Source organism: Erythrolamprus reginae, chromosome 1 (genome assembly GCF_031021105.1).
Source record: "Erythrolamprus reginae isolate rEryReg1 chromosome 1, rEryReg1.hap1, whole genome shotgun sequence".
Lineage (NCBI taxonomy): Eukaryota > Metazoa > Chordata > Lepidosauria > Squamata > Dipsadidae > Erythrolamprus > Erythrolamprus reginae.
Genome location: NC_091950.1, coordinates 254,485,152 through 254,512,906, shown reverse-complemented (window position 1 = coordinate 254,512,906; position 27,755 = coordinate 254,485,152). Strand labels below are relative to the sequence as shown.

Below are 27,755 nucleotides of genomic sequence, written 5' to 3'. Positions count from 1 at the left end.
CAATAGTGAGAGCGGTGGGGGAGGCGGGGCAGGCGAGCGAGAGCAGCTGGGATGGCGCGGCTGCTGTTTGGGGGAGATTTTATTTTTATTTTTTTGCGCGCGTTTTCTCCACGGGCTGAAGGGGAAGAGAAAACGCTTTTGTTTCCTCCCCTCTCGGTTTGTTTCTTTTGTAAAAAAAATTTCTGACCGATTGTTGTTCAACCGGCGGACCGGTTCCCCCCCCCCCCGTCAAATGCCCCCCCCCCCAAAGAAAAACCCTCTGGCTTCTTTTTTTTTTACGCCCTCCCGGTTTGTCTTTACTACCATAACCGTCCCTCCCGTTTTTCTTCTTTGGCGCGTCTGCAAAAAGTTGCCCAATTTCAGACTTTTATACAAAGGCGAGGTGCAACTGCGCGCGATCCTGAGGAGATGGAAGGCGGAGCGGCTCGCCGCCGACTTAGCCGGCCGGTTGGAAGAGCAGTGTATTTTTTATACATTACTTTCGGGACTGAGGAAAACAATGGGATAGGATGGGAAAATCGCAGTCTTTGGGGAGGGGGGCTTGGAAAAAGTAACGCGTGTCTGTGTGGTTGTGTGTAAAAGAGCGACGCGGATACCTCTTTTTTCATCTCGGCGGGGGCATCCTCTTTTCTTCCCGCCCTCCACGTTTCCGCGTCTGATTTTATGCGGGTGCGCGGACTAAAGAAAATCACCTTTCCGAGTGAATCTTAATAAAAAGGTGTTTTTGTTTTTCCCCCGGGTCCGGGTGAGTGGCGCGCTTTGCGCGTGTATGAATTTCCTTCTGTTGCATAATACTGCTTGGCTGGGTGACTTCCTTCCCCCCTTCTCCCCACCCACCTCCTTTTTTTTAACTCCCCTTCCTCCTGTCTCTGTTTGTGGGGGGTTTCTGGAAGCGCTCTGGCGAATGAATGGAATGGCAATTTGCAAAGTAGCCCTGAGCGCCTCTCCCCCTCCCTGGTTGTGTGTGTGTTTTTTAAACATCCGCCGCCGTCCTCCTTTTCCCTCTCCTGCATTAGACTACAGATGACAAAAGGAGGAAGAAACTTCCTCTTTCTACTTTGCTTGGAAATAGCCAGCAGGCTTTTTCTGCTGGGGGCAAATGCTGGAGGGGTATTTTTTCCGCTGCATCTGAGAAGGCTGAGATAAGTCTTTGAGAAGGGGGTGTGAAAGGCTTTCTGCCCTGAACGGCCCCTTGTTAGAAGATTTTTTTTCTGCATTTTCTTTCTTAATTAAAAGAGAGTAAGTAAGTAAGCGAGCAATAGGACCTGGTTAATGTGTCTTTCTGTGGGCTTAAAGACTTTCATTGAAATGTTGATGGGGGATCCAGTCTGTTTTTTTAAAAAAGAAAAGAAGTGATGGGATCTGCAGGGAGTAGGTGTAGCCTTTTCTGTCTTTTAATTCTAATTTGTATTCCCCCCCCCTTCCCGCTTAATTTCAGGTTCTGCTAAGAAAGGGTGTCTTTTCTCACCCGGTGGGCGACAGACATTTCTTCGGTTGTAATATCCTGATACAGGATCCCGACTGAAAGCAACCCGCGGAGATGCCAGGGATGGTCAGTAAAAACTCGGATCTCGAATTCGACTCCTTGCAGCCTTGCTTCTACCCAGACGAAGATGATTTTTATTTCTGCGGTCCCGACTCTGCTCCTCCCGGGGAGGATATCTGGAAAAAGTTCGAGCTGTTGCCTACGCCTCCTCTGTCTCCCAGCCCGGCGGGTCTGCAGGAGAACCCCCCAGGAGGAGCCCCCGGGACATGGGGAGGGGCGGCTCTAGGGGGATACCGAACCAGCGACCCTCTGGACTGGGCATCGGAGTTGCTGCTGCTGCCCCCCGAAGCTGACCTGTGGGGCAGCGGTGATGGAGGAGACGCCTTCGACATGGGTTTGGGAGAAAGCAGCAACCTCAATGCCATCATTATCCAGGACTGTATGTGGAGTGGCTTTGGGACCAGTGATAAGCTGGAGAGGGCAGTCCCTGAGAAGCCACAGACTAAAGGAGGAACAGCTGGAGCGCCTGCCCCAGCTGGCTCTGCCATCCCCCCAGCTGCCCTCCCCTCCAAAACCAGCCCTGGAAACAATAGCGCCAGCCAAGCAGAGCTCAACAATTCCGTCTCAGAGTGTGTGGATCCAGCCGTGGTTTTCCCTTTCCCCCTTAAGAAGCGAGATATCCCAGCCCCGGTCTCCTCTGGAGGAGGAGGAGGTGTGGCAGGGGCCCGGGTGAGCATGAACTACAGCAGCGGCTTTGCTCAAGGGGTGGCCATCCCGGCACCCCGAAGCAGCCACCACCCAAGTATAACTAGTGACAGCCGGGCCAACAACAGTTCTGGAGACGACACACTCAGTGATTCTGGTAAATAACCACATTCTTTGTTATGTGTGGGTGCTGGGAGAAGGTTTCATAGACCAATATAATCTTCCTCTTTAAATAGGTAGGTAAGTAGATAGGCAGATAGATAGATAGATAGATAGATAGATAGATAGATAGATAGATAGATAGATAGATAGATAGATAGATAGATAGATAGACAGACAGACAGACAGACAGACAGACAGACAGACGAACGATAGATAGATAGATAGATAGATAGATAGATAGATAGATAGATAGATAGATAGATAGATAGATAGATGGTGGGATTTAATTTTACATCTTTTCCAACAAAGCAGGAAATTGGTGGCCTAAGAGATCCCATCAGATGTTGTCTTCCAGAGACCATATGGGGGCGGGGGGGGGGGGGCATCCTTGTTTTATTCCACCATTCCTTTCTGTAGCCAGATTAAACTGAGCTTTCACTATAATTCTACACCTACCAACAAGTATGGTGCAGCACCCACCGAAAAATATAAATTTTAGAGCTCAGTGGTTTCAAGGGTGGGTTTGACAAAAGAGTTGAAGGAAGTTTCCTGGCTCCTGTTTTCAGAGGGAATTATCTGCTACAGAACAGCAAATTTGATTAGAGGCAGATTTAAAGCAGCAATGGGACAGATGTGGTCAAGGGAGGATGAAGCTGTTGTTAACCATATAAGTTGTTTCTGCAATTGTATGTGTTTAAAATGCTGGTAAGGGTGAAACTGAGGCAACATTAAATGAAGTAAGCCCTCCAGCTAAAAGCTGGGTAGAGGCAGAATACATCATGCAACTGCACTGATTTGAGAAGGAAATGTTATAGATTATAGTCCAGTTGTATCTTTGAAAATAAAGTTCAAAACTAGCACAAGCCTTAGACTTTTCATGAGTGCCTTTCATTAAATCCTTCCCAAATGTGTTGCAAGACATCGCCAGTAGATGGCAGTATGTTTTTCTATTTAGGCTGACTATTAAAAAAAAGTTTACTTGTGGGACTCTCCCAGCATTTTGCCCCTTACAAGACATTTGAATGTTGATGATGGATGAATGAAATCTATTTTTAAAACCTACAGCACCACTATGTTAAGCACCACACAACTCGTCACTACATTTATTAGCATTGTCCAAAATGGTACTTGAATATTGGACAAAACAAGCTTCTTTCAGCCAAAAATGACTTTTCCTGGTTGACTTTAAAAATTAATATAATTTTGAAAGGAACACTCTGTAAATTATATGAGGCTTTAGCAGGCTTGGGAGATTTCAGTGAAACAAAATGTAGAATGCTGGTTTTAAATTCAGCAAAATGCTTATAATCTCACAGGGCGGAGTGGGAAGGAGAATCCAGTGTGACTGTAAACAGTTTCTTGTCTGTAAATGAGAGGAGCCATATGACCATAATCATAAACTTGATGATCAGCCTCCTGTTTCAAAAGATTCACTGCCTCCTTCAAGTCTGAGGCTTGACAGCTTTCAGCAAGAAGGCTTCCTCCTAACAGCTGTCTTCTTGGCAATAAACCAGAACTTTGGCTTAAAGGGACTGAACAACTGGGACCACTCTGCATTTTCAGAGAGAACAATTGCTTAGTTTTCTAGCCCCTTTTCCCCCCAAAGAAATGGAATGGGTCCCAGGAGAGGTTTCATGTCTCTTTCCCTCCATCTCTCCCCTTCTCTTTCTCTGTGTATGAGAGTGACAGAGAATGAGTATGTGTGAATGAGAAGGTTTAGTAACCATCTCATATAATATAATGAATGCATTATATCTGCCTTGTGAATCAATTTTATCCATGCAGTTCAGTTCAATAGAACAATTCCATAAAATTCAGATGGAGGGTTTTCTTTATGTTCTTCTTGTCCTATAACCAGTTGGATTGCAATTTTATTTACTTATTGACTTGAATATCTTTCTGATCTCCAACTATGTCTCCTTTAATAGTAACTTGATGGCATATGTGCCATGGGATCTGTGACTTGAGCATGCAAATGGTATTCTGTATCTGGAAGCCGCCTGTCCTTCCTACTTTAAGATTCCTAAAAGTGTTTTATCCATTGGCCTTTGCTAATGAAGGCACAGTGTCTTAAGTATGCTTCCCTGGAGTTGTAATGTCTTGACCTTTTGTCTTTCCAATAAAAGATGAAGACGAGGAAGAAGAGGAGGAGGAGGAGGAGGAAATCGACGTGGTCACCGTGGAAAAGAGACGCGCTTCCTCCTACAAAGCTATCACCACCCTGACCATTGCAATGCGTCCCAAGAACGGCACTCCCTTTGCTTCTGTGAGAACTCAGTCCAATGAAGTCATCTTAAAGCGCTGTGCCCCAATCCACCAGCAGCACAACTACGCTGCGCCTTCCCCTTACATCGAGAGGGAAGATGTGCCTCCGCCCAAAAAGCTAAAAAACGAAGCAGCGCCTCGTCCAGCAAAGCCAGTGACCCAACCAAAGCCCAAGAGCTCCAGTCCTCGCAATTCGGATTCGGAAGACAGCGAGCGCCGACGCAACCACAACATTTTGGAACGGCAACGGCGTAACGATCTGAGGTCGAGTTTTCTGACGTTAAGAGACCACGTGCCCGAACTGGTGAAAAACGAGAAGGCCGCCAAAGTGGTCATCTTGAAAAAAGCCACTGAGTATGTCCATTCCCTGCAGGCTGAGGAGCACAAGTTGTTGTTGGAAAAGGAAAAACTCCAAATCAGGCAACAGCAGTTGATAAAAAAATTAGAACATATGCAGACTTGCTAACGTGGGGGTTGAAAACAAACAAACACCTGACCTTTATATGTTTGTCTGATCTGGACAGCTATTGCCACTTTGCACATTTTTGATTCCTTAAAGAGAGCTATGTTTTTTTGACGTTAAGAATGTTGGTTTTATTTTCAATCCTGTCTCTTGTGTAGATGACACCACCTTGTTAAACCCAAAGGGAAGGTCAGATGGATGTCCTTCTCTGGAATTGAAGAGACTGCCAAACCACGGTGGAATGGCTCCATGTGTTTCATCTTGGAACTGTCGGTGTTCTTGCAATGTTGTGAGCGTTGGGACTTGCTTATGACATCCAGTTGAGTTGGAAACATTCATTCCATTTTAATGGTGCTTATGTTTTACAGGTGTTATGGGGCAAAACCATGTTATACCCAGGGGGAAGGGAACCGCCTGTGTAAATACCATATACACATTTGCCTTTTGTACACATCTTGGGTTACGAGAGGTGACTTTTGCTACCAATATTAGACTGGAAGTTCATACCTAAGTACTGTAATACCTCAATGTTTGAGGAGCATGTTTTTGTATACAAATATATTGTTAATCTCTGTTATGTACTGTACTAATTCTTACACTGCCTGTATACTTTAGTATGATGCTGATACATAACTAAATTTGATACTTATATTTTCGTATGAAAATGGTTGTGGAAAGTTTTGAGTAGATATTACTTTATCACTTTTTTGGACTAAGAAAACTTTTGTAAAGAAATTTACTATATATGCCTTTTTTTCCTAGCCTGTTTCTTCCAGTTAATGTATTTGTTAATGTTTGTTGCATAGAACTGGGTAATTGCAAAGTTCTGTGTTTAATTTCTTCCAACGATGTACATTTAGTGCTGCATCTTTATAGCACTTTGAAATACCTCATGTTTATGAAAATAAATAGCAATTAAATATGACATGCTACTTATTTCTGAAAATCTTTATGGCAGAAGATTTCCTATATTATTTTTATTTCTTCCTTTATGGCAAATAATACCTGTATGAATGCAAGAGATGTTGCTTAAAGGCATGGTCCTATATTCAATTTCTTTCTCAGTCTGTCTGCCTCTGTCTGTCTGCCTGTCTGTCATGCGACTATCTGTCATCTTTCTATCATTTATCTGATTTTGGATTACGTCCCAATGTGAGAAATTTGCTTTTGCTGAATATACAGTAGAAAGATTGGAGGTGGTTTGTGTGTGTGTGTGTGTGTGTGTGTGTGTGTGTGTGTTTCATTTGATTGGTCCCAATCAAGGTATTATCCAGCCATGGATTCTTTTTCTGTAATGTGTTTTGCTCCAGAATTTATTATGCTCAATGAATTCCAAGTTGACCTAGAGAAAGCTAAGCGATTCTTGCACTTCAAGTTTATAAATGTGAAAAGAGTTTTGCTAAAGTAGTTTATCTGCATACATAAATGAAATCTGTGGGGATATCTCCCTAGGGCACATCAGCCAGTGTGATAGGTGACTATATTTCCAGGCAAGGTTCCTTTGGGGGATTTTCTTTCTCAAACAATCAGAAGCAACGTGAGAAAATATTATTTTACTGAAAGAGTAGTAGATGCTTGGAACAAACATCCAGCAGACGTGGTTGGTTAATCCACAGTAACTGAATTTAAACATGCCTGGGATAAACTTATACCCATCCTAAGATTAAAAAAAACAGGAAACGGTATAGGGGCAGACTAGATGGACCATGAGGTCTTTTTCTGCCGTCCATCTTCTATGTTTCTATGTTTCTGGCAAAATGCACAAACCTGTCATCTGAAGCAGCACTTTCAAGCATCAGGAGCAAGCTTTTGCATTTGTAGCTTTTGCATAACATACACCCTTCAGCTCTCTCTCCCCACCCCCCAAAAAAATAAATAATGGTCATAGCACTGATATAAGAATAAGAACCACAACACAGCTGAAAATGACAAGATCTGGGCTGCAAAAGTCTTGGACTAGCCACTAGATGACAACAAAGAGTTTTAACTGCCATCCAATAGCATTTTATTTATTTGTTTGTTTGTTTGTTTGTTTGTTTGATTGATTGATTTTTATTCCACCCTTCTTAGACTCAGGGCGGCTTACAACATGTTAGCAATAGCACTTTTTAACAGAGCCAGCATATTGCCCCCACAATCTGGGTCCTACAGATGTACAGTCAGCTTCGGTGGCCTGCAGTACTGCACTGTACCTGCTGAGCCATCATGGCTGTAGCTGTAGTGTAAAACTAATTTTGGTAGCTGTAGTGTAAAACTAATTTTGGTAGCTGTAGTGTAAAACTACAGTACACCTATGGCTGAAAGGACAGCCCTCTTCTTCCTATGTCAACTGAACCAAAAGGCATTGAGCACTATTCTATTGGCAGTTCCACAATCCTTCAAATAGCTTTCCATGGCTCATTATCTGAAAGCTGCTAATTTTATATAAGATTTACTCTTGCTCCATGGTATCTCAAATTGTGGATAATAGAAACTTGTCCCCTTTTCAATGACTGAAACCATGCCTCGTTCTTATAAATCCCATCCTCTTTCATAGAATCATAACACTGGAAATGGACCTTGGAGGTCTTCTAGTTGACCCCCTTACTCAAGTCGGAGTCTTACCCTAAACACTCAAAAGAGCCACAAAACCTGGGTGGACGAAGCCAACTCAGTCACTCACTCTCACCCAGTCACATGACCCACCCCCAACCTCGCCTACCTAGGTTTTGTGCCTCCCATGTTCTCTATGCAAAAAAATGAATCTCCCTCTGTTCTCTGTATTTTTCATCTCTTTCTCTAGCTCCCTCTCTTATCTCCTCATTTCTCTATATGTCTTTCTCTCTTTCTCCTCTACGTGTCTTTCTATGTCTGAGTATATGTGTGTGTCTCACACTCACTGTCGCCCTGCCTGCTCTCTTTGGGGATTTTTGCCAGCGGTAGAGGAAGCGGTAAGCAGGAAGAGGGAGATTATGATCCCGCTATATAGAGCGCTGGTGAGACCACATTTGGAATACAGTGATCCCCCGCTCGTTGCGAGGGTTCCGTTCCAGGACACCCCGCAATGAGCGGGTTTTCGCGAAGTAGCGCTGCGGAAGTAAAAACACCATCTGCGCATGTGCAGATGGTGTTTTTACTTCCGCAGCGCTAGCGAGGAGCCGAAGATTGGGGGCGGCGCGGCTGTTTTAAAACGTCACCGCCGACATGGGGGGCTCGCTAGCACCCCCCTAACCCGGGTTGGGGGTTCGGGGGGGGTGCTAGCGAGCCCTCCATGTCGGCAGGGATGTTTTAAAACACCCGCGCGACTTTCCAATGAGTCCCGAAGACAAACGTCAAACTTCCGCGTTTGTCTTCGGGACTCATTGGAAAGTCGCGTGGGTGTTTTAAAACGTCCCCGCCGACATGGGCTCGCTAGCACCCCCCCGAACCCCCAACCCGGGTTTGGGGGTGTGCTAGCGAGCCCCCCATGTTGGCGGGGACGTTTTAAAACACCCGCGCGACTTTCCAATGAGTCCCGAAGACAAACGTCAAACTTCCGCGTTTGTCTTCGGGACTCATTGGAAAGTCGCGCGGGTGTTTTAAAACGTCCCCACCGACATGGGGGGCTCGCTAGCACCCCCCCGAACCCCCAACCCGGGTTTAGGGGTGTGCTAGCGAGCCCCCCATGTCGGCGGGGACGTTTTAAAACACCCGCGCACCTTCCCAACTGAGCCCTCAAGCCAAGCGCCAAAGGTGAACTTCTGCGCTTGGCTTGAGGGCTCAGTTGGGAAGCGGCCCGAGCGAACGGCGTGGGCGGGAGAAGGGCGCGCGAGCCGCGGGCGCGTGGGCAGGCAGGCTGCGGACAAGCTGTTCGCTCGGGCCGCTTCCCAGCTGAGTACTCAGCTGGGAAGCGGCCCGAGCGAAGCGGCAGCAGCGAGGAGTTTGCGTGGGCGGTGGTGGGGAAACTCCTCGCTGATGCCGGCCAAGAGGGGGAAGACCTAGGGAAGCCGCCCAGCAGCTGATCTGCCCGGCGCCATCTATGCATGCGTGCCCATAGAAAAAAAGGGCACGCATGCGCAGATGGTGTTCTGACTTCCGGGTTCAAAAATCGCAAATTACCCTGTTCGCAATGGTCGGGGACGCAATAACCGGGGGATCACTGTACTGTGTTTAGTTCTGGAGACCTCACCTACAAAAAGATATAGACAAAATTGAACGGGTCCAAAGATGGGCTACAAGAATGGTGGAAGGTCTTACGTATCAGGAAAGACTTAATGAACTCAATCTGTATAGTCTGGAGGACAGAATGAAAAGGGGGGACATGATCGAAACATTTAAATATGTTAAAGGGTTAAATAAGGTTCAGGAGGGAAGTGTTTTTAATAGGAAAGTGAACACAAGAACAAGGGGGCACAATCTGAAGTTAGTTGGGGGAAAGATCAAAAGTAACATGAGAAAATATTATTTTATTGAAAGAGTAGTAGATCCTTGGAACAAACTTCCAGCAGACGTCGTTGGTAAATCCACAGTAACTGAATTTAAACATGCCTGGGATAAACATATATCCATCCTAAGATAAAATACAGAAAATAGTATAAGGGCAGACTAGATGGACCATGAGGTCTTTTTCTGCCGTCAGTCTTCTATGTTTCTATGTATTTTTTCCTTTCCTTTTGTAAAGCCAGGCTGCTGGAGCAATGAGCACAACCTGCGGTGGAGGTTTCCCTTCCCGTCTCCTGCCCCTCTGACTGGCCGTGATGGGGCCAAGAGGGTGAGCACAAGAGAAGGAACGAGGAGGTTATGCTCACTGCTCCGCCAGCCCGACTTTTCAAAAGGGAGGAAAAAAAACCCCAGCTGGTGAAATGCCCCAAAGAGAGAGTGTCTCACCCCTCTATGTATCACTGTGTTTCTCTATGTCCCTCTCCCTCTTCTTGCCATGGCTGGGCCAAGCCAGCAAGGTCTTTTGGGGGTGCTTCACTACATCTTTTTTTTTGTTTTTAGAAATCCAGGCTGGCAAAGGAACGATTGCCAGTAGCAGCAGCTTCCCTTCAGCTGACCGTTCTCCTTCCCCCCTCCTCTCACAAGCTAGAACCTCGTAATGCTTTTGCGCACAGAGAGGAGGCAGGAAGGGGGCTTCCCTCCCTCTGCTTCCTGCTCTCCCAGTGTCCGTTAAGCCAGGGCTGAGGAGATCCCCTTGCACTCAATAGGACACACCTTCTGTCCTGCACGAATGCTCCGGCCATCGCCTTGCAGTGTCATCCCCCACCCACAGCAACTCTTTGGCCGAGCACGGAGGGTATGAACTCCAGACTGAACACCAGGAAGTGAAGTGTGGCAGGAACGGGTGTACTTCTCTGCTGAACGCTCCGGTGACCCTCCTCCCCCTCTCGTGACACCCTGGTTGGTTGTGGCTGAGACATGTGGAGAGATCCTCCCTAAGCAAGCGGCCACTCACCCTCCATGTGCCTTTCCTGCGCTTTGGTGCTCACTTGAGGATGGTCTCCCCACGCTTGTGGCTCAGCCACAACCGGCCAAAGGGTCACAAGGGGAGGAGGGGGAGGAGGAGGATCGCTTGAAGGGAAGTGTCCACCGCGGCTGGCGATTGTTCCTCAGCCTGAATTTCCAAAAATATCCAAGCAAACCTAAACCAGCGAGGAGTGGGGACAGCCAGTGATAGGACAGGGAGCCACAGCAGAGGGCCCAAAGAGCCACCTGCGGCTCCAGAGCTGCAGGTTGCCGACCCATGCGCTATCCTAAAGAGTGAGCTCTTCGAATTGGAATAATTATAAGCAGCTGTGCAGCCTGTATCAAATAAACTATAGTCACCGTAATTCCTATTTGCCACACGCGGTGACGGGTGGTTGCATGTCTGGTTCTGGTTTTAAGACAGATTAAGGTTTGTTGTAATCACAGTTTGTTCAATTAAGGTAACATAACATACTGGCTGAGTTCAGACTCTACACTAAGGCAAGGCTTTATAATCAATTGGATAAGCTATGGTGGATACTTTCACACATTACATTATCATCAAAATAAATCACATTATGTAAGACAACTTTCCTCAAATCTGCTGCCTTCAGGATATGCAGATTACAACCTCTAGAGACTTGGCCATGGCCACTTGCCAGAAAGCCTAAGTTTGGAGTTGAGTCCACACATCTGGAAGCCACCCAGATTGAAAAAGTCTTGATTTAGCATGTCTAGGTCAGTCATAGAGATCACATAGATTTTTCCCTTAAGATCTTGGAATCCCATCATTACTGTAATTGAATCCACCCACCTTGCTGCCAGATGTCTTCACTTCCTTTTTATCACTTCTTGACAGTCCACACAAAATAGCTGGGATCATTGAAAGTAGCACAAAACATACTTTTTTCAACCCCCCCCCTCCCCCCCCCAAAAATAAATTATCATAAAAACAGATTTGGAGAAGCAGGATTTTCTCATTGGTGGCAGACTTTTTGTTGATGGTGACTTGCTTTGCTTGGAGACAGGCAGGCTGTTGCCATCAGGTGGTTTATGGTTTGTTCTCTAATATTCAGATATTGAGCTCTGGCTATGTTGTACCAAAGACCGATGGGAACATTTCTTGATTGCAAATACCGGTACTTATTCCTGGAACAGAATTTAAAGTATTTATGGTGGAACTTGGAAATTTAGACCAGAATTTTACGTGTCTGAAATTCTGTCCCATAAATATTTCAGACCATTTGTATCCAGATGAAAGGGAGGGGGGGGGGGAAGGATGCTGGGCCTTTTGTTCTACAACTACTAGATTATTTTATTGTCACTGCAACCTTCTCTTCCTCCTTTATTCATCCTCTTGTGGTTATCTCCTGTTTAACACCTAGTCTGTAAACCCTGAACAAGAGGAAATGTCGTGTTTCTTATTGGGCTTACAAACCAATATAATTTTCTCTGATCCTGAAAAAAAGATATACAAAATTCACTTCCCAACTGCTGTGAAGAATTGGAGCACCAGAAACAGTGGGATTTTTTTTCCCTGTACAACATATCAGGTGGAAAAGAATTATCCAACTTTCCTTTGGCTATTACAGCTAGAGAAATGGGAAGATCCATCCTCTTCTAACCATTCAAACTTAACTTTATTATTCTCCAGCTTAGAACACAGTTGGTTCCTTGATTTGCTACAATGACTTTTATGTAGCTTCCTTTGCTTATGAAGTATTGAGTGTGCCTGAACAGCAGAAGAGGCTTTTAATTTAGTGTAATTACTTCCATTATTTAATGAGATCTGCAGTCTTTTTATCGTTGGAATCAGCAAAACATCCCAAATTAGAAGCATAAAACAATATCTTAGATTGCTGGATGGTTTAACTATTGTTAGCCAAGCCTGATCCCCTAACTATAGCTTAACAAAGCTCCTGCACCTGATCCAGTGAATTACTTTCCCATGCACCTTGACTTTGAAGAAGACACTCTTAAATAGAATAGGATAGGATAGGATAGATAGGATAGAATAAAAATAGAATGGTATGGAATATAGTAGAGTAGAGTAGAATAGAATAGAATAGAATAGAATAGAATAGAATAGAATTCCTTATTGGTCAAGCATGATTGGACACACAAGGAATTTGTCTTTGATTCATATGCTCTCTGTACATAAATTCATAATGCATGTTAAGGCAAAGACCCTCTAGATCAGGGCTGTCAAGCTCCCAACTGGTGGGCCGGATGTGTTATGCACTGGCCACACCCACACCCAATTTAGTGAAGGAGGGAAAATCCCAATATGTCATGTGATGCCACTGTGACGACATGAGTTTGACACCCCTGCTCTAGATCTCATAAAATTCCTAATGGTTTCGTCAGCATGTCCATGAAGGGATTTTTAAGCAAAAGAAGGAAAATGCCTTCCATTGCCTTCTGAGTTCCTCTGCTAGATTGGCAGAACCATAAAAATGTTTGGTTAATAAATAAACAATAAATTCTGCCATTGAATACTGTATATCACAGTAATACTGCTGTTGTTAAGGAAGTAGAGAACAACAGATGTGTGGTTGGAAGGCAACACATTGCTTACACCTCAGCAGCAAGCTGTTCTATGTTTGCAGTTCTCTGACCTGAAGTAGGAAGAGTTTAACTGAGCAATAAATTTTGGTGGCCACATATTGTATTTTTCAGACTATAACATGCACCACTGTATAAGACGCATCAAAATGTGAAAGAGGTAAGTAAGGAAAAAAAAATTGTCCTCCCTGGCCCCAGGAGTCCTCTGCAGGCCTCCCAAACCCTCTGCACCGTTTTTCACAAAAATGGGCCCATTTGTCACCCATTTCTTTTGTAAAAAATGGGGTAGACAGAGGGTTTGGGAGGCCTGCACAGAGCTCCTGGGGGCTGGGGAGGACAAAAATGCCCCAATTTTTGCCAAAAAATAGCCCATTTTCCACCCATTTTTTGCAAAACTGGGGGTGTTTTACATTCTTCCAGCCCCCAGGTGTACGCTGCAGGCAGTGAAGGGCTACCAAAAATTTTACTACCACACTGTGGGCATGGCTTATGCAGGACGCCCTGCATTTTCTTTCAATATGACAAACCAATGCAAATTGGATGCTCTGGGGTGGAGCTCCATTTTCGCTACCCCACTGCGTTCCCCCGCATCCGGGCAGTAGCCCACCCCTGGCTGCAGGCCTCTGAAACCCTCTATGCACCTCATTTTTGCATAAAATGGGCCGATTTTCCACAAAAAATGGGACTTGGGGGCAGGGCTTCGGGAGGCGAAAAATAGTTGTATTTGGTATGTAAGATTCACTGACATTTCCACCTTCTTTTTGGGGGGAAACAAATGTGTTTTATACTCCAAAAAAGTACTTCAAGGTAGATCACACTTTGGATGCACCTCTCTAGAGAAGTCTATATTGCTGGCAAAGGTAGAAGGAAAGAGGAGGGGATGACTAGCAGCAAAGTGGATGGTACTGAATTAGTGATAATTGATCCACCTTTGGAAGAGAGACCAAGTTGGGGATAGATTATGGGGGCGGGGAGAGAAGTCAACACCAACTTCACAGAACAGAATCCTCTTTGAGGACATATAGCCACTGTTAGAAGTGACAATTTACCTACGACTGAGATTTTACCAGTAATGATCCCCAAAGATTATATTCTTTATGTATTCAGAGACGTTTTCAAAAGAAAGACCCTTCCTTGTATGCATAGCATCGAGACCTAAAAATGAAGGGAGTCTCATTAGCAATATAATTATAAGTTTTAGGGATAAATCTTTATTTCCTACCATTACCTAGATCTTTAATTTCTATTAGAAGTAGTAATATTATTATTGTGTCCTATAAAAAATGTCAGTATGAGAGAAGATTGTAACCAAAGGCTTTTTTAAAAAGTTGGGAGTAATTGTAAAAAGTAAAAACAGTCATGGAATAATATATTTTAAGTCCCCCCCTCCCCGGCATTATCCACCAATAAAATATTTACGTACAAGCGTTGGGAGCAATGAAATCAGATGAAGTAATATAATGGCTTCTGTTCTTGCCGCTTCTCCAGATCTCTTATTCTCACGCGGCCTGAAGGATGCCTTGAAACCTTAAATTACCATGTTGGATAAGCTCGTCACTTTTCTCCTATACCTTTCTTCTATTCCTATACCTCTTCTTCTATTCTTTCATTGATATGTTCTATTACTATACCTTCTTTTCTATTATTTCTTAGATATATTTTACTGTGAGTATCTCCTCTATAACCTTCATCATGTATTTTACTATGTGTATATAGATATATACCCACTAAAACCCTCATTGTGTATTGGACAAAATAAATAAATAAAGTAAAATAAATAAATACCTTGAAACCTTAAATTACTATGTTGGATAAGCTCATCACTTTTCTCTGTGATACTAGGGATATTTGGGAACAACTTTTCTTTTTAAATACTTAAAAATGGAAGGGGCAGGGATGAAATGGCAGCTCCTGCTATTAATGATTAATTATTTGTTTGTTTGTTTGTTTGTTTGTTCGTTCTTTCGTTCGTTCGTTCGTTGGTTCATCCATCCATCCATCCATCCATCCATCCATCCATCCATCCATCTATCTATCTATCTATCTATCTATCTATCTATCTATCTATCTAATTACCCACTGTTATTATTTTATTTTTATATTCAAGGCACCAAACACTCACACAATACTATACTGCTTCCTCTTCCTATTTTTCCCACCTTGTGAGGTGATTTTGACTGAGAGAGAGTGACTGGACCAAGATCCCCCGGCCAGTTTTTATGGCTAAAGTGAGAATACAATTTATGGTCTCTTGGTGAGTGGTCCAAAGTCACTCAGATAGCTTCCATGCTTAAGATGGGATTAGAACTCACAGTCTATTGGCTTCTAGCCTGGTATTTTAACCCCTAGATTGAATTGCTAAATAAATATAAGAGGAGAACCAAGGAGGACAGTTTCCAAGTTCTGTCTTGATCCTCCAACTGACTTGTCGACATAGAAGACAGAGATGATAAGAGACAAACTAAACCTTCATAAATGATCTTGGAATTGAAAAATAAAAGCTAAACAAGCTAAACAAATATGTATTCAGAAAGTTGTATATATTTCAGCAGCAAATTAAAAATGTGTCAGGATTGAACAAGTGAAATATGACTATAATTTTAGTCATACCCCCCCCCATGTCCAAGTATTCCGTGTTTAACACCTTACAAAACAGTGTTCTAAGACATGACCATCAACGGCTTGCAACCCCTTCTGTGCCGTAGAAAAATGTAGAAAAATGTACAGAAAGAAAATTAAGCAAAAAAAAAAAATCAGTGGGATTTTCGGGGGGAAGTTTGAATACAGTTATTAAATGATCTGAAAGTCCAGCTGTGCAGTTCATCTATATTTATGATTTGCAGGCACATAGTCCATGGGGATTTCTAAAGGATATAAATAAACAAGTTGTTAACAGTATCTCCAGTGTCTGATATCTACTCTGCAATGGGTGTGCAATATTTTGAATAACTTTTGCTATGTAACATGCATTGATTCTTTGGCGGGGGGGGGGGGTTGTTGGATGCACGAGAAATGTCAGCTCTTCGTCTATTTAAAGCTCTGAATCATGTTGGAAGTAGTGAATTATTTAGAGAAAGTTCATTGCAATAGCATCACTGTTTCCATTACAGTTCATTGTAGTGTCAATGTTTTTCTTTTCTAGCAACAAAACACATATAATTAAACATCGTAATGAAGTAGGTACAAGGTTTCCTCTTTTTCTTTTTCTTTTTCTGGTTCCTTAATTACTTTTCATTAAAATATCATTTTTATTGAAGACGGGTTACCGTATTTTTCGCTCTATAAGACGCACCTGCTGATAAGACGCACCTAGATTTTAGAGGAGGAAAATAGAACAAAAATATTTTGAGCCAAAAAGTAGCTATCACACATGAGCAAGTTCTTGCATCCATAATTCTATCCTTTCTATGTCTTCCTCCCTCTTTCCTCCCTCCCACTTTCCTTTCTATCTCTCCCTCCCTCTTTTCTTTCTATCTTTCCCTCCCTCTTTCCTTTCTATCTCTCCCTCCCTCTTTCCTTTCTATCTCTCCCTCTTTCCTCCCTCCCTTTTTCCTTTCTATCTCTCCCTCCCTCTTTCCTTTCTATCTTTCTTTCCCCCTGCCTTTCTCCAAGCCCTTCCTTTTCCCTCTCCCTAACTACCCCCTTCTCCCTCCTTTCTATCTCTCCCTCCCCCTTTCTCTCTCCCTTCCTTCATCTTTCATTCCCTCTCTCTCCATCCCTCTTCCTTTCTCTCTTCCTTCCTCCCTCTTTTTTGTTCTTTCTCTCTCCCTCCTTCCCTCCCTCTATGTCTTTCCCTCCCCCTTCTTCCCCCCTCTCTTTCTCTTGCTTTCTTTCCCTGTCTTTCTCTCTTGCTTACTTTCTTGCTTTCTTTCTCATTCTTTCTCCCCTCCTTTCTCTCTCTCTCTCTTTCTCTCTCGTTCACCACGCCGGCAACAGAGAGAAAAAGAGAGAGAGAGAGAGGGAGAGAGAGTGGAGGGCGCCGTTGTCTTCGCCTCTTCCCGACAGCTCTGCAGCGAAGAGGAAACAGTCGCGCACCGCCCCCCGGGAGCCCAGCCGATTTTTGGAGCCGTTTTGTTTTCAGCTGGGCTCCCGGGAAGCGGAGCATGGCCGGGTACCGCGTCTTCGCCTCCGCGCGCTGCCTCCGCCCGGCCGAGAACAAAACGGCTCCAAAAGTCGGCCGGGCTCCCGGGAGGTGGTGCGCGACTGTTTCCTCTTCGCTGCAGAGCCACACGGAGGCGAAGACACGGTGCCCGGCCACGCTCCGCCTCCCGGGAGTCCAGCTGAAAACAAAACGGCTCCAAAAATCGGCTGGGCTCCCGGGAGGCGGAGCGTGGCCGGGCACCGTGTCTTCGCCTCCGTGTGGCTCTGCAGCGAAGAGGAAACAGTCGCGCACCACCTCTCGGGAGCCCGGCCGACTTTTGGAGCCGTTTTGTTCTCGGCCGGGCGGAGGCAGCGCGCGGAGGCGAAGACACGGTACCCGGCCACGCTCTGCCTCCTGGGAGCCCAGCTGAAAACAAAACGGCTCCAAAAGTCGGCTGGGCTCCCGGGAGGCGGTGCGCGACTCTTCAGGGTTGGGAAGAGGAGAGGCGGCGACAGAGGCGGGACACTTTTGGTGAGTATATCGCCGCCCCCCCTCTGCTCCAGCGCCTCCCCCCCCCCTCCCTGCCTGCAGCTTCGCTCCATAAGACGCCGCTGATTTTTCATCCTACTTTGGGAGGAAAAAAACTGCGTCTTATGGAGCGAAAAATACGGTAAGTGGGAGGTAAGTTTTTCATTTCTATCAATGTCAGCTAATAAAAATTTGAAAGGGATTAATTGCCCAGATTAAGAGCATACATATTTTCTATTAAAATAATCTTCATGCTTTCCCTCCCCCTTTCAACAAAATGTGAACCAAATTATTTTGTAAAGATGTGCTCTTATTTAAGTTCATTTACTTACAGATCAATCCTTTCTAGGCACATCCAAAATCTCAGAGTTTCTGATCTACTAGAATTATAGGTCTATGAGATGGAAGCAATAATTACAGGCAGGGCCGCCGATAGACCGGTACTACTGGGAGTGGTGTCATGGGCCCGGCGAAATTGAACAATTAGGGGGGCAAAGTAAAAGGCCCGGCTAAATTGATTAGGTGAGGCTGGCGACCCGGCCGGCAAAAGAGGGAGGGTACAGTCTGCGCATGTGCAAGGAGCTGCTGACTTGGCGCCAGGAGGCTGGCCGGCGGGGGCTGGGGCGGGGGCCCCTAATTGTTCAATTTGGCCCTCACCTCAGCAAAGTAAAAGGCCCGGCCAAATTGAACAATTAGAGGCAGCGGCGCCGGCAACGGGTCGGTGGAAGAGAAAGAGAATGGGAAGAAGGTGCTTCGGCCTCGGAGTTCGGTGACCACAGCTTGGCTGATCTTCTATAACATCACCATGATGGCAGGAATCCCACCCCCGCGAGGAAAGAAGGCAGGGAGGCCGGCAGATAGTCAGGGAGCCCCGATGGCAGCCGCGGAAGGAGCTCGGCCCTCCGGAAGCCAAGCTCCCCATCGCTATGGGAAGCCGGCCGCTTCTCCTGCTGAGCCCAGTCCTCGCCCGGTGGCTTTCGGCTCCTCCTGCCGAGGAGCTGCAAGGCTGGCCCCGGAGCCCCGCGCGGCCAGCGTTCCCTCGTGCCCGGTGGGCTCCCCTTTCCTAAACCCCCGCCAGCCCCCTCATTCCCTTCCCGCCATGCCCTCCTTCCCCAAGGCGTCCCTTGCGCATCATCCCCTGCCGGGCATGGGGGCTTCCACCGCCGCTGCCTTCCGCAACGCCCCCCGAGGAGCCACGTGGGTCTCCAGCCTTCTCCTGGTGAGTCACCGTGGCAAGGATGCGGGCGATGGAGAAAGGGAAGAACCCGGCGCCTCGGGCGCTTCCCTCTTGTGGTAGAGGGGTAGGTGGTTTATGGGGAGCGGGGGAGGGAAGGAGCTGGCATAGTAAAAATCACAATTTCTTTCGTTGCTTTTTCTTTCTTTCTCTATTTCTCTCTTGCTCTTTCATTCTTTTTTCTTTATCTTGCTTTCTTTCTTTCTCTTGCTTTCTCTCCTTCCTTCCCTCTTTCCATTTCTTTCATTCCCCCTCTCTTTTTATTTCTCTTTCATTCTCTTTCTTTCCTCTTTTTCTTTTGTTTCTTTTTCTTTCTCTCTTTCTCTCTTGCTCTTTCATTCTTTTTTCTTTCTCTTGCTTTCTTTCTTCCTCTTTCTTTCTCTCCTTCCTTCCCTCCTTCCATGTCTTTCATTCCCCCTCTCTCTTTTTATTTCTCTTTCATTCTCTTTCTTTCTTTCTTTCTCTTTCTTTCTCTTTTTCTTTCTCTCTTTTACCTTCTCTTCCTCTATTTCTTCTTTTCTTTCTCCTTCCTACCTTCTTCCCTCCCTCCCTTCCTTCAGTCCTTCTTCTCTTACTCTCCCTTTTCATAAGTTTCCTTCCTCTGTTCCTGTCCCTTCCCCCTTTCTTTCTTTCTTTCTTTCTTTCTTTCTTTCTTTCCTTCTCCTTCCTCCCTTCTTTCCTCCCTCACTCCCTTCTTTCACTCCTTCCTCTCTTACTCTCCCCTTTCACACCTTTCCTTGCTTACTTTGCACCCTTCCTCTGTTCCTGTCCCTTCCCTCTTTCTTTCCTTCCTTCCTTCCCACCCTCCGTCCATTCATTCACCCATTCCTCTCTTGATCGCCCCTTTTACCATTCCTTCCTTCCTTCCACCCTCCCTCCTTCCTTCATAGCTCGCCCTCGCCTTTCTTCCCTTCCTTCCAGATGGGAGTGCCCCCTCAAGACACCCGCCCGACTGCTGGTACCCTGCTTTTTCTCTCCCCTTATCCTTTCCAGCTCCTCGCCGGTGGCTGCCGGGTGTGGGATCCCCCTCCCCCTCCCCTCGCTAGAAAGCACATGGTTTTGTCAACAAGAAGGGAGAAGTGCCAAGGAGCTGTAAATAAGCCTCGCTCTGCCTGACCGATACCAGGAGGATCTTTCTTTCCCTTGTCACTCCCGCTTCTTTCTTTCTCCTGGACGAGTCCACACAATCGGCTTAACCCAGTTCCTGAAATAGCCTATGGCAGTGCTTCCCAACCTTGACAACTTGAAGATATCTGGACTTCAACTCCCAGAATTCCCCAGCCAGCATTCGCTGGCTGGGGAATTCTGGGAGTTAAAGTCCAGATATCTTCAAGTTGCCAAGGTTGGGAAACACTGGCCTATGGGACCGCCTCGCTTGGCGTGAAACGGGAAATGATCCCCGGGGGATGGAGTGGCTTGGCGACTTAAAATAGTTTTAAAATGGCAGGGGGGGGGGGCAGACACTTAGGCTGTATGGGGCCCCAAAATTCCTGATGGTGGCCCTGATTACAGGGAACCAGCTCTTGTAAGTGACTACTTCAGAATCTCTGAATAAAACAAAAATCTAATGTCCAGTTGGCCATGCAACACCTTCCAACAGCCATGGTTGGAAGCATTGGCAGCCCTGATCTGCATTAAGTAATCATAAGCTCTGCCTTCTCACTTTGACCTTTCCATTATTTGGATCTCTTATGATTACTATACTTTCTCTGATACGACATATATACATATCTGATGCACTCTTTAGTAAATAAATAAACAAACTATTATTTATTTGTTTATTTATTAAAAATTACTTACTACCAATATTTCCAAAGGGCAACTCCTGTGATAACTCCTGTGGTACCTGGCCAGCTTACAAATTTTTTTTTTGTGTGTATATATATACATACATACTAGTTAAAACCAACTATTCAAGTCCAATTACAGATGGGTGGGACAGGATCGTGGGAGGTGGATCTGTAGCAATAGCACTTAGACGTCACTTGCCAAAATAATTGGGCCAAAAGGACATGGATCCTACCTCCTGTATTGGCCCTGGTGGAACAGGCCAATCTTAGTGGGATGAGATGGGTCTTCAAGTAGAGTATCACATAGTGTTTTGACTGGGAACCCAGTATATATGAATGTTCTCTTGGTGTCCCATCCTATCATCATTTATAAAAGATTGTTCATTGCTTGGTCTACCAGATCAGGGCTACAAAATTCCAGATCACAATGAGATGACAGCAAAAAGGTATAGAAAATGTTAATTCTTGCCATCTAATACCATTTGTATTTTTGTACTCCTAATCTGGTTGCCTGGATGATTCTTCTTTTTGCAGAAGGAACAAACAATGTAGTTGATTAGGCGTTTTCTGTGAACTTCCCAATTTGGATACACACACTGATGGGCTCCTACGGGAACGGTCAGGAACGCAGTTCCGGTAGCAAAATTTGGAGCTCCACCCCAGAACACCCAATTTGTACTGAAAGATGTTGAAACAAAATGCATAAGCCACGCCCACAGTGTGGTTGTAAACATTTTGGTAACCCATCACTGGATGCACAGTATGTGGATTGCTTTTTCCTTACAATAATAATGAAGCCATTTTTCTTCCTCTGTCTGGAATAACATTTCAAGAAATAAAACACAGGACTGGGGGGGGGGGGGGGACCAGTCTCCAAATAAGATTCAACTGAATAATATTGCCAGATATTGACTGCACACTTGTAAACTCTGAAAGCACTTTCCTACTAAACATGGAACATGAGAGTTATGCTCAGTTATAGTTATATAGTTATATATTCAATATATTTATTACATTTATTATCAGATGCAGAAGAGAGAGTGGGACAAGGACTGTGTTACTTTGCAGTAGAAAAATCCACAATGATTCCTCTTGTAGGTTTTTACACATAACAAACAATGTCCAACAATTTGAATTGTTGTAAGATACATTCCCAGACCAAATAAGAATGTCAATAACAATGTCATAAGAATGTCAACTATTACTATGTCACTCATAAGCAACAAAGGGAAATAATATTCTGGGCATTTTTGTGTGCAAATACAAAGATTTCTTGGAGCCAGTTTGGGTCATGTAGAAATCCTTAATTTTCTAGGTTATGGAACTTTCATATGGGAAGAAGCAGAGTTGATTTAAAGTATTAGCTGAGCCATGAACAAATAACTGCAAAATAATTATTTTTTCCTTCACTTTACATTATTTGAACAGAAGAAGGTATGTCTCACTATTCTAGAACCTTTAAATTGGATTCTATTTTGAATCAATCACACTTTTTTGCTTTTAGATAATTTCATTCTAATAGAAATACCCATCCTAAATGAAAATCCTAAATACAATTCTACTGAAAAGGCCAGAAGTGTTTGATTTATATTTCTGTAATTCCCAGCCAGCCAAATAACCATTATTCAAGGTTTTATTTTCTTTCTTGAGTGTGGAAAATAAGGGTAGGAAAATGGAGCAACATAATAAAAATATTCAAAAATAATTAACTACACAAGAGAGGGATGGAGGAAGAGGAAGGGAGGGAGGGAAGGAGGAATGGACAGAGGAAGGAAGGAAGGAAGGAAGGAAGGAAGGAAGGAAGGAAGGAAGGAAGGAAGGAAGGAAAGGAGTTTTTGTTTGCAAGTAATTAATATTTCTTGTAAATACAGCGATCCCCCGAGTTTCGCGATCTCGATCATTGCTAATCGCTATATCGCGATTTTTCCACCCGATAACGTCACTCCCTTCCTTTCTCATCTTTCTTTCTCTCTCTCTTTCTCTATCTTGCTTCTTCCTCTCTCACACTCTCTTCCTCCCTCTCTCATCTCTTTCTTTCCTTCTCTCTCTCTATCTCTCCCCCTCTTGCTCTCGAGCGGCAAGCGAGCAGCCGGGCGGGCGGGCAAACGGGCAAGTGACAAGCGAGCAGCCGGGCGGGCGGCCGAACGGGCAAGCGAAGCGGGCGGGCAGCCGAATGGGCAAGCAAAGCGGCCGAGCGGGCGGCCGAGCGGGCAAGTGAAGTGACTGGGCGGGCGGCCGAACGGGCAAGCGGCAAGCGATCTTGGGGTTTCCCCTTTGCCTGGGCGGCGGGGAATACCTAGGGAAGGTTCCTTCGGCCGCCCAACAGCTGATCTGAACCTTCCCTAGGTCTTCCCCGCCGCCCACACGCAAACTCCACCATCTGTGCATGTGCGGCCATTGAAAAAGGGGCGCGCATGCGCAGATGGTGTTTTTACTTCCGCACCACTACATCCCGAAATATCGATTATTGCGAGGGGTCTTGGAACGGAACCCTCGCGATAATCGGGGGATCACTGTATTTCAATGCACCATTGTGTCATCTCATAGCAGCTAACTAGTTGGTTATTATTATTATTATTATTATTATTATTATTATTATTATTATCATTATTGTGTAATCTACATTAGTGGTGCCATCGGTACAATTTGAAAACATATGGAGCACCTCTTCAACATCAATGGAATTGACAAAATCACAACAGTCAATAGCAAAAGACAGCTTTACTTAGAACAGATTACATCCTGCAACAATATCTTTAACACCATCATACAACAACATCTGCTTATTCCAGGTCCTTGAAAAGGACTTGATAGGTGGACAAAAAGGCCAAATCTAGTCTAAACATTTGGGTGGCGTTGCTACGAATCATAATAAAAAGGCCACACAGTAAATTCCTTCCAAATACTTGGTTTTCAAAATCAATCAGAAATCTTCCTTCACCCTCCTAGACTTTTAAAAACAAATAAACAAACAAAATTTTAAATGTGTCACCTAAAATATCTGCAAAGTAAGTATAACAACACAGAAGCTACTGTTAAAAAACTTTGATCCGATAGAAGAACTGGTCGTGTCTCTAGTGATAGTTGTACAGTATGTCTTTCTAATGGATAAACTGCCCCAGGAGAAGATGGCTTAGAGTGGATCTGTTCTAGTTGGCCTTCTGAAAGGGTCTAAAGATATGGCTTAGCCATCTAGCCTGGGGATTTGATAGCGGTAATGTGGTGCCTGCAAAGTGGATCTATTGTATTAGTAAAAATTGATTACACTGTCACACAGATTATGTTTCTTAGGTTTTCAGTTTCTTGGGATCAGCCTCAGGCCTGATTGATTTCACAATATAGTTTGGAAAGGGAGAGAAAATTCATTTCTGACGCTGCTCTGGTTTACTGAAAATTCACCCAAGCTGGTGTTTTTCTTTGAAGAATTATGGTTCTGAACACTCAATGGGCACTCCTATTCTCATGGATATGAACTGCCATCTCATTATCTTCCAGGTCCTCATATGAAGTCTCCCAGTTCCATCATTCTTGAAACTTTCTTCTTCCTACATGCACATTAGAACTTTTATCCTTCTTCTCTCTATTCATCTGCCGTAATAATAATAATAATTTATTAGATTTGTATGCCCCCCCTCTCCTTAACAACCTTAATTATGGACCACTACTATTGGGAAGAGTACTAGTTTGGATTATTAAAAATGCCACAGAGGATGGCTAGAAAGTGACTGGAAGCCTTTTGTTTATACTTTTTACAATTAACCTTTGTTCATAATACTTCATATCATTTCAGGTTCTTTTTGTGCAAACCCTTAGAGTAGATGCAGACAAGTACAGCTATTGAAAAAAGATGGATTGAGAAAGGAAACCAGCAATTCTATCCACTTTTTGTATGGAATAGGGTGAGGGGCAGTAGTGGGTTCCACTTACCTTTGCTACCGGTTTGGAAACAGGGACACACGGATGCTCGGGTGTGTTTTGCATTGCCAATGTTTCTGCGTATGCGCAGGGTGTTTTTGATGATATCTGGGCGGGTGGCCAGAGCTCCTCCTGCTGCCCCTACCAGTTTGCCGTACTGGTCTGAACCGGTAGCAATCCACCAATGATGAAGGGTTTTTAATTATTCTTACAACTGGCAAGTAATGGAAAAGGACTGGGACTGAAGATGTTCTTTGCACTCCCTTATTAGTCACCTGGAAGGAAGAAGAGTCATGTTCCCATCATGCTTTCTACATTTTCAAGTCAGCAGACATGAAGACAGCTGTAGATCAGTTTTAGACTGCTTCGTGGCTATGGCACTAAAAACTGAAGTGGAGAAGGTGAATTTATTATGTGATGTATGAACATGGGACGTAGCTAGCATTACCTTTTTAGAAGAAGCTAGAGAATGAATTTCTCATTATAGTAAAAAACAAATAAACAACCAAATTGGTACATTCTGTATTATTTTGGGCAGAAGTGTGTCTCTGTATCATGTTAAACTTGGTTAACGAAATCATGAGTAACACATTAGCCACAACTGTTTGGTAGGTAAGAGTCAGAGGGGACAAGTGACCTTACTAATCAAGCTTAATATGAGGTATGAACTGTGGCAAATAATTTTATTGAGCTTGATTTCTGTTTCAAAACTGCAAAAGTGTGCTTTATCCAATCTGCTGTTTTAATATCTCTTTTGGAAAAACAATGGGGTGATTTTTCAAAACTATCTCCATGTATCTGGCTCTGGAACCACTTTTTTTGTTTTTAAAGAAAGTGAGCAGAAAGATAAAAATGATGGCGACTTTAAAGATCACATTTCCAACCCGGCTTAGGCTGCTAGATAATGTTCTGCCGGCATGTCTCAACCACCCGCAATTACAGGGTAATTAGTCCAGGAAGACACACACCACACGATAAAAGGAAAACCCAAAAGTTTTTATAAACAGAAAAACAGAAACAGCTCCCTTTTTAAATGTCAAAGGGATTTTCTGGTACACACAAGGCACAGGTTAAATGCAGTCCAATTGCTCACCCAATAACTGGGAAATTGAGTCCAATTCTAAAGTCCAGAGAGTCCACACACACAATCCTGAACAGCAAAAACCATGATCTTGACGAAACAATGAATCAGATAAACTGCCATGAGGCTAAAACACCAGGCTGCACTTTTATCTGTAGCACTAATTACCGCAGCCCCACCCAACCACAGGTGGCTTCATTTTCTCTTGTAATAATCCTTCAGTTGTTGTCTCCTATGCATCACTCTACGCATGCATGGATGTGTCATTAATTCTTGTTCAGAATCCAGGGATGATACAGATGACTGATCTCCTCCTGGGCTGTCTGCCAAACTCCCCTCTTCCCTGTCACTCACGCTTCCTTGGTCAGAGAAGACTTCGTTGGCAGATTCTACTGGGAGCAAAACAGGCCTGCGGCATGTGGATGTCTCCTCCACATTCCTTGGGGCAGGAGCTGGGCCAGAGCTAACCACAACAGATAATAGAACCAGATATTGTTTCTATATCTTCTTTGTGTATATATTCTGCTCGCTTCTGCAGCACTTTATTTTCTTTCACTCATTTAGAAACAGAAAATACTATCTCAGATGAAAGGAATATCCCTTAGTTTTCAATTTTTCCATCCTATAGGGAAATATTATTTTCCACCTTATGGTTGACTGTATGGATGGATGGAATGTGAAGCCCGGACATATTTCTCCATATGCAATTCTGAAACTGCATATAACTCTCTCACTGATGCCATGGGAGGCTTGCAAGAGTTCAGAGCACAATGAGGAAAGAGAGCTTTATGCATATTGGGGTAAAAGCAAGTTGATTTTCAACACACACACACCCAACTCCATAAACACACATTTCTTAGAGCAGGCTGGTTTTTCTCACCCCTGAGAAACTGAGGACGGGAAAGGCCACTGAAGAATCGTGCACACAAGCATTCATTATTAATTATTCCCTTCAGTGAAATTGCTAGTCATTTGCTATAGGTTTACATGTTTTAGACACAAGAGTTTTATGAGCTTCCTTTAATAAGGTGACCCGGATTAAAATAAATATGCTTACATTTAGCAAAAGCAACTTTGTCCACTAGAAAAAGGAAGATTTGGGGACAAGAGTGCAAACAAATACATAGATTATAGATTTTTCTCTACCTGCTATTTGAATAACTATGCTTAATACTGCATTTCCTCTCTTAAAAAGCCGACCTAAAATATTAGTATGTTGTTGTTACTTGGAAGCAAGTCTTAATTAATTAATGCAGGTTTGAATAAACATTTGAACATGTTCAATTGAACATTGAATAAACATTTAATATATAATATTAGATATATAATCATATATCTATAGCTATATTTATATCTATATCTATCTATCGATTGATCGATCAATCAATCAATCGATCAATCAATCGATCTATCTATGATTATATATCTAATTCATAATATTAGATTATAAAGATTTATTTTTACTACCTTGAAATGACAATACATCAATATTCTCATATAGTCCATCTACCCATCCCTATTCTTATTTACTAGTCTACAGGTAAAACTCGAAAAATTACAATATCGTGCAAACGTTCATTTTTTTCCGTAATGTAACTTAAAAGGTGAAACTTAATATATGAGAGATATTCATAACATGCAAGGCAAGATAGTTCAAGCCATGATTTGTCATAATTGTGATGATCGTGGCATACAGGTCATGAAAACCCCGAATCCCCCATCTCAGAAAATTAGAATATTATATGTGATCAATTAAAAAAGGGATTGTACATAGAACAATATCTGACTTCTGAAAAGTATAACCATGCATATGTGCTCAGCACTTTATTTGGGGCCCTTTTGAAGCAATTACTGCCTCAATGTGATGTAACATGGATGTTATTAGCCTGTGGCACTGCTGAGGTGTTATGGAAGACCACGATGCTTCAATAGTGGCCTTCAGCTCTTCTGCATTGTTCCATGTCATGTCTCTCATCTTACTCTTGGCAATGCCCTATAGATTATCTATGGGGTTCAGGTCAGGTGAGTTTGCTGGCCAAACAAGGGCAGTAATCCC

At 43.9% G+C, this 27,755-nt stretch overlaps 1 protein-coding gene across 1 annotated transcript; it reads left to right on the top strand.

The window, feature by feature from the left end:
* Nucleotides 1-1,438: 1,438 nt before the first annotated feature.
* MYCN (MYCN proto-oncogene, bHLH transcription factor) lies at nt 1,439-6,006 on the top strand. The gene is made up of 2 exons (XM_070738630.1): nt 1,439-2,348; nt 4,480-6,006. Exons 1-2 carry the CDS (start codon nt 1,541-1,543, stop codon nt 5,082-5,084), a joined length of 1,413 nt encoding a protein of 470 aa, XP_070594731.1. The 5' UTR covers nt 1,439-1,540; the 3' UTR covers nt 5,085-6,006.
* The last annotated feature ends 21,749 nt before the right edge of the window (nt 6,007-27,755 follow it).

Bases quoted from the DNA above. Each gene is read 5' to 3' on its own strand.
- MYCN (XM_070738630.1), top strand. From the start codon at position 1,541: ATGCCAGGGATGGTCAGTAAAAACTCGGATCTCGAATTCGACTCCTTG. The intron at 2,349-4,479 runs GTAAATAACCAC...TTCCAATAAAAG, and splicing joins CGACACACTCAGTGATTCTG to ATGAAGACGAGGAAGAAGAG.